General features: G+C 41.9%; 1 protein-coding gene across 1 annotated transcript in view; it reads left to right on the top strand.

Annotated features, from left to right (window-relative positions):
* The window catches only part of vwa5b1 (von Willebrand factor A domain containing 5B1), a 207043-nt gene that overhangs the window by 78894 nt on the left and 115171 nt on the right, over positions 1-12978 (top strand). Inside the window, exons 8-9 of the mRNA XM_048614851.1 lie at positions 2295-2471; positions 7684-7794. Of these exons, the coding sequence (XP_048470808.1) occupies positions 2295-2471; positions 7684-7794 (288 nt within the window). The remainder of the gene's footprint in view (positions 1-2294; positions 2472-7683; positions 7795-12978) is intronic.

Raw genomic sequence — 12978 nt, forward strand, 5'->3', positions numbered from 1 at the left:
GTTAACTGCAGTTTGGAGTTTAGAGAGTGCTGAAGCAAAGAAAATAGGCCCAGCACAAGTCAGAGTGTAGTCAGTTAGTGCAGGAAAAGTCCCTGAAAGCTAAAGAAGTTCATTTCAACTGAAAACATAGTGAAGGAAGCAAACAAGCAGTAGTCGCTTTAAACAGCTGAGAAAGATTAGAGCATGGAGAAATACAGCAACCTCTCAGTAAAGTGAGATGTTTGATATAAGCTGAATTTGTGCCAGTAATGAGATACTTGGGACAGTCTCAGGAATCCTGGGGAAGTAAGACTAGGGAGTACTCAATGAATGGCAGGATGCTAGGTAGAAACCGAGGGATTCTGGAGTGCTTGTCCACAGGCCCCTGAGGTGGCAGGACAGGTTAATAGGTTAGTTAAGAAGACATATGGGACATGTCTTTATCGCTCATGGCAGAGATAATAAGAACAGGGGAGGTTATGTTGAAGCTCGACAGAACTTTGGTTGAGCCAGAACTGTTTAGTACTGGTGCAGATGCAGTCTGATTGCCATATTATTGAATGTGATTACACTGGAAGGGGTGCAGAGGAGATTCATCAGGATGTTGCCTGCGTTGGAGCATTTTTAGCTATGAAGAGAGGCTGGATAAACTTAGTAAAAACTGAAAGAACTGTGGACGCTGTAAATCAGGACCAAAAACAGAAATTGCTGGAAAAGATCAGCAGGTCTGGCAGCATCTGTGAAGAGAAATCAGAGTTAACATTTCGGGTCCGGTGACTCTTCCTCAGAACGGTTTCTCCCAACAGATGCTGCCAGACCTGCTGATCTTTTCCAGCAATTCCTGTTTTTGTTCCTGGATAAACTTGGGTTGTTTCCTTTGAGACAGTGGAGACTGAGGGGGTGCTTACTGAGGTGTATAAAATTATGAGGGGCTTTGTCAGGGTGGTTAGAAAATAGCTGTTTCCCTTAGTTAAAAGGTCATTAACAAGGGGCATAATTTTAAGGTGAAAGGCAGGAGGTTTAGAGTGAAATATTTTTTCACCCAGAGGGTGGTCGGAATCTGGAATGCACTACCTGGGAGACTAGATGAGGCAAAACACCTCACATCCTTTAAAAAGTACTTGGACAAATACTTGAAATGTCATCACGTTCAAGGTTATGCACCTAGTGCTGGAAACTGGCATGAGCGTGTAGTGCTGGAAACTGGCATGAGTGTAGATTTAGATCAGTTTTTTTTGTCAGTGCAGACTTGATGTACTGAAGGGCTTCATCTGTAATGTATGATTCTAAGGAGTTAAACTACTGAGACGTGAGCAGTATGTAAGGCAGTCTGAGATGGAAATGCTTTTGAGTGAGTTCTGAAGCTAAATATTCAAAAGTGAAGAATTAGTATCCCTTCCAAAGAAAACAGAGTTTGAATTAGATTTCGTGAACCACATTGTGACTAACATATGGGTGGCATTTATCTTGACTGCGTTGGCCATTTAAAGTGCTTGGTTGTTAACTCTATGTTCCTCATGTTAATCCCGTTCAATGCCCAAGTTGCATGTCCTTGTAAATTGTTGTTTTCTAATTTTCTTTAGTGAAAGTTTAGTTTATTTGTTCAAAACAATAGAGTTTCTTTTCTGCAGTAACTTTTGTTTTATTGTTAAAACAATATTGGCAGTATTGTGTATTTATGTTCCAGTAAAAGACCACCAAGTTAAATACAACAAATAAAAAACTGATCTATCAAGCCAGATTTCATTCTGGGATCTGACTTGTCCAGTAACAATATTAACTGGGATGAGAACACAGTGATGCCACTGCTCACCCAGCACACATACAAACATATGAACATATGGATTAGGAGCAGGAGTGGGCCACACAATGTAGTTCCAGAAATTTAGCAGCAGCAAGTTATTTGGCTGTTGAAAATATCCTGGTTTATTCTAACCTTTGTTATTTCAAATTCTGCACAATTTCCACAGGTTTTCTGGAAAATTTAGATTTTATGCAGATTAATTATTCACTTCACAGTCTAAGAATAAGGGGTATACCAGTCAGGACTAAGATGTGGAATTCTCTCCCACAGGAAGCTGTTGGGGCCAGTTTGTTAGATATATTCAAGAGGGGGCTGGATACGGCCCTTGTGGCCAAAGGGATCAAGGGATATGGGGAGAAAGTGGGAGCGGAATTTGAAATTGCATGATCAGACATGATCACATTGAATGGTAGAACAGGTTTGAAGGGCTGGATGGCCTACTCCTGCACTTATTTTCTATGTTTCTATGTTTCATTTATGGTCAATTAGATATGTGCTTTATTCCTGACAGTCTGAGATCATTAGAAAACGCCTCAACAAAGATATTGGGCACAATCCTGTCATCATGTTGAACTTCTGTCCTGATTTGAAGACTGCTTCCCCAGATTTAAGGATGGCACAGGGCGAGTTCATTTTTCTAATAGACTGTAGTGGAAGTATGAGTGGAGTGAATATCAGTTGTGTCAAGGTAAGAACAACAATTATGCCTTTGCTGTTCACTGTTTATTGAAGGGCACATTCCCAAGTAGTGTCATGTTCCTCAACAATTTCCAAGAGTCTCCCAACATATTGCATCATCAAGTGAAGAAAAAACATTTGTGTCTGACATGCGCCCAAGCAGTGAGATCCCAATTCAAATGTGCCACACAGTGTAATTGCTAAGTAGAGGTCAATTATTTCCTTTGATGAATTGGAGAAAAGCTGACTCTCCCAATGCTGTGGTTGTTTCAATAATTCACTTTCAGTTTTATATTCTAGGTGCTACTGATTGTGCTGACAACAGAACGCAGCTGCTGTAGCAATGAGTTGAAGCCCAAAGAGATATGAGCCAAAGTTCAGCGGAGGGTCTCAGATGAAGAGAACAGGCTAAATTAGTAGCGAATTAAATAAACCAATCCAGTACCTGAACCAATCCTGCACATATTGATTTATTAAATTGTCTTGTAGGTAATTTTGATTAGTTATTTATTCCAGAGATTTGTGGATCCTGCAGCTTAACATCTACAAGAATAAAAACAGAATGTAATTGGCGAAAGGTCACAGACCTGAAACATTGGCTGGAATTTTATGGGGGTTATGGGGTCCTGGCCACCAGCTTGATAGTCAGGAATGGCCTTGCATTGCCTCTTGCAGGAGGTCCCCGTGCATTGCAGAATGACAGAATATTACAGTATAGAAGGAGGCTATTCAGCCCATCAAGTCTGTACCACCAAAGAAATCAGCCAATCTCCTGCCTTTTCCCTTCATCCATGTGTTCAATTATTGTCCACAGAAACCTCCAATGTTCTCTGGAGTGCCTCAGTCACACTTCCAAACAGTGCATTCCAGAGTCTAACTACTCAACATGTGAAAAAGCTTTTTCTAACATCAACCTTGCTTCACTCAAACATGACCTTCAATATGTGCTATCTCATTCTTGTTTCTTTTACATGTGGAAACAGCTTCATCCCATCTAGTCACAGAATCCCTACAGTGTGGAAACAGGCCATTTGGCCCAACAAGTCCGCACTGACTCTCCAAATAGAATCCCACCCAAATTCACCCCACTACCTTATTCCTGTGACCCTGAATTTCCTATGGCCAATCCACCCTAACCTGCACATCTAACCTACTCTGTCCAGCCCTCTCATGGTTTTGAAAACTGCTATCAGATCTCCTCTCAGCCTTCTTCTCTGTAGTGGGACAGATATCTAACAATGATGAGTCAAAATATGGAAGGGAGATAGAGGGCTTGGTGACGTGGTGCAATGAGAACAACCTCTCTCTCAACATCAGCAAAACTAGAGAACTGATCATTGACTTCAGAAAGAAAGGAGGAGAACACGCCCCCATCTACATCAACGGAACTGAGGTTGAGAGGGTGGAGAATGTCAAGTTCCTCAGAGGGACGATAACTGATTTCCCACATCCTGGACTTCCCACATGAATGTGACAATAAAGAAGGCACAGCAATGCCTCTTCTTTGTCAGTCGGCTCAAGAAATTTGGCATGTCCATAAGGTCCCTCACCAACTTCTACAGATGTACCATTGAAAGCATACTGTCCAGCTGCATAACAGCCTGGTATGACAACTGTTCTGACCAGGACTGTAAGAAAATACAGAAGGCTGTGTGCACAGCCCAGATCATCATGGAAGCCAACCTTCCATCCATAGACTCCCTTTACATGGTTCACTGCTGCAGAAAGGCAGCCAACATTATTAAAGACCCATCACATCCTGGTAATGCTCTTCCATCAGGTGGAAGATACAGAAGCCTGAACTCATGCATGAGCAGGTTCAGGAACAGCTTCTTCCTGGCTGTTATTATACTGATGAGTGGACCCTCTAGCCACAAATAATGCTGATCTCACTAACATTGATCTTGTCTAGAGCACACCGTGTGCAATGTAACCTGTTGGCCTCTGTCTCAGCCTTTTTGATCTGTACGTCCTTTGCTTGCTGTGAACTGCCTGTACCGCTCATAAGCAAAACGTTTTACTGTATTTTGGTACAAGTGACAATATATCAATCAATCAATAAAACGAGGACACTATATGCATCAGGTGCCACTCAGGCACCAGAGATAGGCATCTCCCTGGTATTAAAGACGCATTGGAGTGGATGTTCTTTCTCCTGGCGAATCAGAGGATGGTAACTTTATTGAACAACAATGGAACCAGGGAGGCAATGTCTGCTGGTGGCATGACACTCACCAACTGCACAAGGTTGTCACTGAATCCTAAGTCACAGGTAACTGATGATAGCAGAGACACGTTGCAGTTCAACACCATTTTCTTAACAGCAACTCAGAATGGGCAGCACATGCTGGGCTAGCTAACCATGTCCTGATCCTTTGAAACAATTAAAACAAACAAAACTACTTCCCCTTCCCATGGTACCTTCCTGTGCCGGTGCTGTATCTGTAGCATTTACACTTTTATCTCCCTGCTTCACACCATCCAGAGCTCCAAAAACTCCTTGTAGGCCAAACAGTGATTGACTTCTGTTTTTTATTTAAATTTAGCACATTGCATTTGTTGTTTACTATGCAGGCTCCTCTGTTTTAGGGAGACCAATACAGAGTTTAGATGATCACTTTGTAGAATATTTCCATTGAATCTGTGAGAATGACCTCAAGCTTGTGATATTAATAGTTTCAATCTCACCAACTGACTTGGAATCTAAGACATGTTTCTTTTCTTTGCAGAAATTGTTTATTGCCTTGCTGCGACTTACCCCTTACATCCCACATTCAGAATCGTAGCTGCTCCTTTTTCATATGTTCACAGTCGATTAATAGCTATTGAATACTTTTCCTAATCTTAATCAAGACATTAACAAGCCTCATTAACAAACATTATCACTCTGACAATTGCCATTTTTTATTCTCCTTCCTGCTGAAAAGACCTAGCTAGTGGAATGCCACAATGTACAGTCTAGGACTTTATTTATTTATTTTGTATATTAATAACTTGGAGGAAGAACCAGGATGTAATGCATCTAAATTTGCTAATCATAGAATCCCTATGGTGTGGAAGCAACCATTCAGCCCATTGAGTCCACACCGACCCTCCAAAGGCTATCCACCCAGACCCCCATTGCCCTGCAATCCTATCCCTTTAACTCTGCACTTCCCATGTCTAACCCACATATCTGTGGACACTATGGGCAATTTAGCATGGCCAATCCACCCTAAACTGTACATTTTTGGACTGTGGGAGGAAACCACGGCACCCAGAAGAAACCCGCTCAGACACAGGGAGAATGTGCAAACTCCACACAGACAGTCACCCGACGGTGGAATTGAACCCAGGTGCCTGGCGCTGTGAAGCAGCAGTGCTAACCACTGAGCCACTGTGCCACAGCGTGGAGCTGGAGAAACACAGCAGGCCAGGCAGCATAAGAGGAGCAGGAAAGTTGATGTTTTGGGTCAGGACCTTTCTTCAGAAATGGGGAGGGGCAAGGGAGCTGGGAAATAACTAGAGAGAGGAGGGGTGGGTCTGGGGAAGGTAGGTGGGATGGTGATAGGTGAGTGCAGGTTGGGAGTGGTAGGGATTGGTCAGTGGGATGGGTGGGGCAGATAGGTGTCTCTGACTCCAGCATCTGCAGTTCTTGCTATCTCAAAGTATTGTTATAACTGTACAGGCTGTTGGTGAGGCCATACCTAGAGTGCGATGTACAGTTTTGGTCTCTGTAAATATAAAAAGATGTATTGGCTTTGGAGGTTGTTCAAAAATATTCACTAGGCTGATTCCTGGACTGAAAGGGTTGACTTATCAAGAACAGCCAAATAGGTTGGGCCTTTAATCATTAGAGTTTAGAAGAATGATAGGTGATCTGATTGAACCATACAATGTACAATATAACTCATCAGATATTGAAGCAGTCCATATTCAAATGCTAGACAGTATCCAGCTTGGGCTGATAAGTGGCAAGTAATATTCACACAACACAAATGCTAGGGAATGACTATCTCTAATAGAAGACAATATAACCACTGCAACTTGACATTCAATGGTGTTACAATCACTGAATCCCCCATTATCAATATCCTAGGGTTTACCATTGACCAGACACTCAGCTGGACTCACCACATAAACACAATGGCTACAAGTGCAGGTCAGAGGCCTGGAATACTACAGCGAGTAACTTACCTCCTCACTCTCCAAAGCCTGTCCACCATCTACAAAGTCAGGATGGTGATGAAACACTCCTGACTTATCTGGATGGATGCAGCTCCAACAACAGTCAGAAGCTGACACTATCTAGGACAAAGCAGCACACTTGATTAGCACCACAAGCACAAATATCCACTCCATCCATTGGCGACTCTTAGAAGCAGTAGTGTGTGCTGTCTATAAGATCCATGGCAGAAATTCACAAAAGATCCTTACATAACACTTTCCAAACCCATGACTACTTACATCTAGAAGGACAAGGGCAGCAGATACATGGGAACAGCACCACCTGCAAGTTCCCCTCCAAGCCACTCACCATCCTGATTTGGAAATAATACCTGGAACAAGGCTCCAAAAGCTGTGTTTTCAAATAAACCTGTTGGACTATAACCTGGTGTCGTGTGACTGTCCACTTGTCCACTCCAGTCCAACACCGGCACCTCCACATCATGAAAATATATCACCACTCCTTAACTGTCACTAGGTCAAAATCCTGGAATTCTCTCCGTAAGAGAATTGTGGGTCAACCTACAGCACATGGACTGAAGCGGTTCAAGAAGGCAGTTCACCACCACCTTCACAAGGGCAGCTAGGGATGGGCAGTAAATGCTGGCCCAGCCAGCAACACCTATGTTCCATGTCCCATGATTAATTAACAAAAAAAAATCAATCAGCATGTCTCTGGGATGTGTGTAGGGAGTTTACCTCACTGTAGATTTAGCTTCTGGATGTTTATTCAAAGGTTACGTGAAGAGAACTCACACAAAAATATCCAACGTCAGACCTATCATTTATTCAATTTCTTTTTGTTTCTGTGCGCCTCTCTCCAGGTGACTATTTTATGCAAATTAATTCCAGTGACAGCAGTCGATAGTTGCTTTAACTGGCTTCCATTGTAAGGAACATGATTTACAGGCACTAACTTATGGCTGCGTCTAGTTATTCTGATTGAAGTATTCATGGGTAATATTTTATGTCCACTTCAATGCACTAACACTTTGCGTTTTTTTGCTGTTGTAAAGGATGCAATGCTGGTAGTCTTGAAGAGTCTTATGTCCTCGTGTCTCTTTAACATAATTGGATTTGGTTCCACTTTTCGGACCTTATTCCCAGCTAGCAGGTCTTACAATGAAGTAAGTCATTATTTTCTACTGCTGTTTATCATTATTTCCCTAAATATGGAACACATGTGAGAATTTGCCTGCCAGCTGTTTAGCACTGGTTTAAATTAATATTAAATATTCCTTAAGAACATTTTAATGAGTAGCGAGAATAGTTGCCTGAAAATGATTACAATGATAGAGATTGGGAATCCCTTGTCATTTAATATGTGATGCTTATTAAATCTATCTTTCTCTCCCAACATGACGTTTCTGCAGTGCAAACATTTCCTTTTGTTTAATTTAACCTATTTTTCTAATCAACCTGTTCAGAGATGTTATTACCCTCATCTGGAGCAGGTGGGACTTGAATTCAGCCCTCCCAGTCCAGGGGTGGGCACTCTATCACTGTGGCGCAAGAGGCCCTGAAACTGAAAAAAAATTTCCTTCTATTTTATCAATGGCCAGAGTCCTTTTGAACTTTTCCCTTTGCTCCCAACAAGCTGTAACGATGTGACCTTGCCTCCTTATATTATAAATATCCATTGAAATCACATTCTACTGCACTGAGTCCTCTCTAAATCATTTCTTCCTATAATTTCTCCTCTTGCAGGGGATGGTGTGTCTCAATAAAAGGTGAGGGACTGGCCAATGGATAACAAACTACTCCCTTTGGGCCATTCTCTGCCCTTGCTTCCAACCCCTTGCCCCATGCTCAGTGAATCGTGACCTGAGAAACCCTCCATCACACACAATGTATCTTTGCCCTTGGTGGTACATGACCTTTGGACTCCAGGATTCTCTCCCAACAGCTGCCACACCCTTCTTTATGCCCAAAACAGCGAAAGAGCTGGCAGCTTCTGATTGGTCAGCAGTTCATACTAGGCAGCACGTCTACCCTGCCCAGGGTCTCAATACCTGAGGGAGGCTCACCAGTAGCCCCCTGTCTTCTCTGGCACTTTCTCCCAAGGCCGGGGGACTGAGTCAAGCCTTGACACTGAAAATCCAGGTGGCTTGCTGCTTGTCTGCATTTCTCCACAAAGGAAAGATAAATGGCAGATAACATTAGAAACCAAGTAATTAAAGATTTATGAATTTGTAACTTCATCAAAACAGTATAAGAAATATCAGCAGAAGTAGACCATTTTGTCCCTTAGGCCTGTTCTGTTATTTGATATGTTTACAGCTAATTTTGGCTTCAATGTCACTGTTCTGCCTGCTCCCCATATCCCCAGTGAACATCTATCAATCTTCATTTTGAGATTGCTCAACGATGAAGCATCCACAATCCTCTAGTGCAGTGAATTCCGAATATTGATAATCCTGTTGAGTGAAGAAATTTCCCCTAATTTCAGTCCTAAATGATCAATTGTGCCTTGATTGTCAGGGGGAGGATGTGAATGCAGTGTCATCACTAAGGAGAAGGTGCTGGGAAAGCTGAAAGGTCTGAAGATGGATAAATCACGCAGACCAGATGGACTATCTCCCCCCCACCCACCCAGGATTCTGAAGGAGATAGCAGGGATTGGTGGTGACCTTTCAGAATCACTGAAGCCACTGGCTAAATTAACATACTGTTTCAGGAGGGAGGGAGGCAGAGGACAGGAAACTATAGGTCAGTTGGCCTGACCTTAGTCGTTAGAGTGCATTCTTAATGATAAGATTGTGGAATACATGGAAGTGCATGGTAAAATAGGGTTGAGTCAACATGGCTTTGTCAAAAGGAGGTCATGCCTGACAAAGCTGTTAAAATTTTTTGAGGAGCTAACAGGCAAATTAAAATTTAGGACAGCTAGCGGATGTGATCTATTTGAATTTCCAGAAGACCTTTGACGAGGTGCCACACAGAATGCTGCAAAATAATAAAAGGTGCCGTGGTGTTAGGGGCAAGGTACTGGCATGGATAGAGGATGAGCAGGACTTGCAGAAAGGGGATAAAGGGTTCTTTTTCAGGATGGCAGCCAGTGAATTGGTGTACATTAGCAGCTTGTTTTACAGTCTCAGGAAGAGGAATTAACTGGAGGAAATATCATTGAGTGAAAGGGCATCAATCTGCCAAAAACAAAGCCCATTAAACCATGCCAGCTGAGCAAGGATCTTTAGCATGAAGATGGAGGTGACACTTCATTGAGTTTTGAGTAATTATAAGGTTTTGCTGGAGTAAGAGGGAGGTCCTTAATGAATACTTTGCTTCAGTATACACCAGTGAGAGGGACATTGTAGTTTGTGAGGACAGCATAAAACAGGCAGATATGCTCAACAGGTTGATGTTAGGAAAGAGGGTGTGCTAGAAATTTTGAAAAATATGAGAATACATAAGTCCCTTGAGGGCAGAATGGGATATATCTGAGGTTTCTATAGGAAGCAAGGGAGGAGGTTGCTGCACCTTTGGGGATGATCTTTACGTCCTCACTGTCCACTGGAGTAGTACCAGAAGATTGGAGGGTGGCAAATGTTATTCCCTTGTTCAAGAAAGGGAATAGGAATAATCCTGGGAATTACAGACCAGTCAGTCTTACTTCTGTGGTGCATAAATTATTGGAGAGGATTCTGAGAGATAGTATTTATGATTATTTGAAAAAGCATATTTTGATTAGAAATAGTTATCATAGCTTTGTGAGGGGCAGGTCATGCCTCACAAGTCTTATAGAATTCTTTGAGGATGTGACAAAACACATTGATGAAGGTAGAGTGGTGGATGCGGTATATATGGGTTTTAGCAAGGCATTTGATAAGGTTTCCCATGGTAGGCTCATTCAGAAAGTAAGGAGACATGGGATTCAGGGAAATTTGGCTGTCTGGATACAGAATTGGCTGTCCAATAGAAGACAGAAAGTGGTAGTAGATGGAAAGTATTCGGCCTAGAGCTCGGTGACCAGTGGTGTTCCACAGGGAACTGTTCTGGGACCTCTGATCTTTGTGATCTTTATAAATGACTTGGATAAGGAAGTGGAAGGGTGGGTTAGTAAGTTTGCCGATCTCATGAAGGATCGTGGAGTTGTGGACAGCATGGAGGGCTGTTGTAGGTTGCAATGGGACATTGATAGGATGCAGAGCTGGGCAAAGAAGTGGCAGATGGAATTCAACCCAGAAAAGTGTGAAGTGATTCATTTTGGAACGTCAAATTTGAATGCAGAATACAGGGTTAATAGCAGGATTCTCAGCAGTGTGGAGGAACAGAGGGATCTTGGAGTCCACGTCCATAGATCCCTCAAAGGTGCTAGCCAAGTTGATAGGGTTGTAAAGAAGGCATATGGTGTGTTGGCTTTCATTGGCAGGGGAAATGAGTTTAAGAGCCATGAGGTTATGCTGCAGCTCTATAAAACCCTGGTTAGACCACACTTGGAATATTGTGTTCAGTTCTGGTCACCTCATTATAGGAACGATGTGGAAGCTTTAGAGAGGGTGCAGAGGAGATTTACCAGGATGCTGCCTGGACTGGAGGGCAGGTCTTATGAGGAAAGGTTGAGGGAGCGAGGGCTTTTTTCATTGGAGTGAAGAAGGATGATAGGTGACTTGATGGAGGTTGTACAAGATGATGAGAGGCATAAATAGAGTGAATAGCTGGAGACTTTTTCCCAGGGTGGAAATCACTGTCACGAGGGGGCATAATTTTAAGGTGATTGGAGGAAGGTATAGGGGAGATGTCAGAGGTAGGTTCTTCACACAGAGAGTGGTAGGTGTGTGGAATGCACTGCCAGTGGTGGTAGTAGAGTCAGCTACATTAGGGACATTTAAGCGACTGTTTGATAGGCACATGGATGAAAGTATAATATAGGGTATGCAGGGTAGTTTTGATCTTAGCGTAGGAAAATAGGTCAGCATAACATCGTGGGCCGAAGGGCCTGTACAGTTCTATGTTCTATAAATCTTTCATTCTGATGTTGGTTATCAATGGTTCCAATTGTTCTTGTATAGTGGGATGGAGAGGAGGTAGAGAAAAAGAAGGGTGAATTAATTATTAGTCATGCAAACCTTCACCCTAGGGCTGTGTCTTGCCGCACAAATCAGTCCAATCAGCATAGTAAGCACAGTCAGTACAATCAGTGTAGTCAGTATAATCAGCACATTCAGTATTATCAGTACAGTCAGTATAATCAGTACAGTTAGTACAGTCAGTACAATCAGTATATTCAGTACAATCAGTACAGTCAGTACAATCAGTATATTCAGTACAATCAGTACACTCAGTACAATCAGTATATTCAGTATAAACAGCACAGTCAGTACAATCAGTGCAGTCAGTATAATCAGTACAGTCAGTACAATCAATACAGTCAGTACAATCAGCACAGTCAGTACAATCAGTACAGTCAGTACAATCAGTACACTCAGTACAATCAGTATATTCAGTATAAACAGCACAGTCAGTACAATCAGTGCAGTCAGTATAATCAGTACAGTCAGTACAATCAGTACAGACAGTACAATCAGTATATTCAGTATAATCAGTATATGCAGTATAATCAGTACAGTCAGTACAATCAGCATATTCAGTATAATCAGTACAGTTAGTACAATCAGCACAATCAGTACAGTCAGTACAATCAGTATATTCAGTACACTCAGTACAATCAGTACAGTCAGTACAATCAGTATATTCAGTATAATCAGTACAGTCAGTACAATCAGCACAGTCAGTACAATCAGTATATTCAGTACAATCAGTACAGTCAGTACAATCGGTATATTCAGTACAATCAGCACAGTCAGTAGAATCAGTATATTCAGTATAATCAGTACAGTCAGTACAATCAGTATATTCAGTATAATCAATACAGTTAGTACAATCAGTACAGTCCGTACAATCAGTATATTCAGTATAATCAATACAATCAGTACAATCAGTGCAGTTAGTACAATCAGTACAGTTAGTACAATCATTATAGTTAATACAATCAGTAGTCAGTATAATCAGTGCAGTCAGTACAATCAGTACAGTCAGTACAATCAGTATATTCAGTATAATCAGTACAGTCAGTACAATCAGCACAATCAGTACAATCAGTGCAGTCAGTATAATCAGTACAGTCAGTACAATCAGTACAGTCAGTACAATCAGTAGTTAGTACAATCGTTATAGTTAATACAATCAGTACAGTCAGTATATTCAGTATAATCAGCACAGTCAGTATAATCAGTACAGTCAGTACAATCAGTATATTCAGTATAATCAGTACAGTCAGTATAATCAGTACAGTCAGTACAATCAGTATA

This window comes from Rhincodon typus, chromosome 31 (assembly GCF_021869965.1).
Source record: "Rhincodon typus isolate 14 chromosome 31, sRhiTyp1.1, whole genome shotgun sequence".
Taxonomy (NCBI): domain Eukaryota; kingdom Metazoa; phylum Chordata; class Chondrichthyes; order Orectolobiformes; family Rhincodontidae; genus Rhincodon; species Rhincodon typus.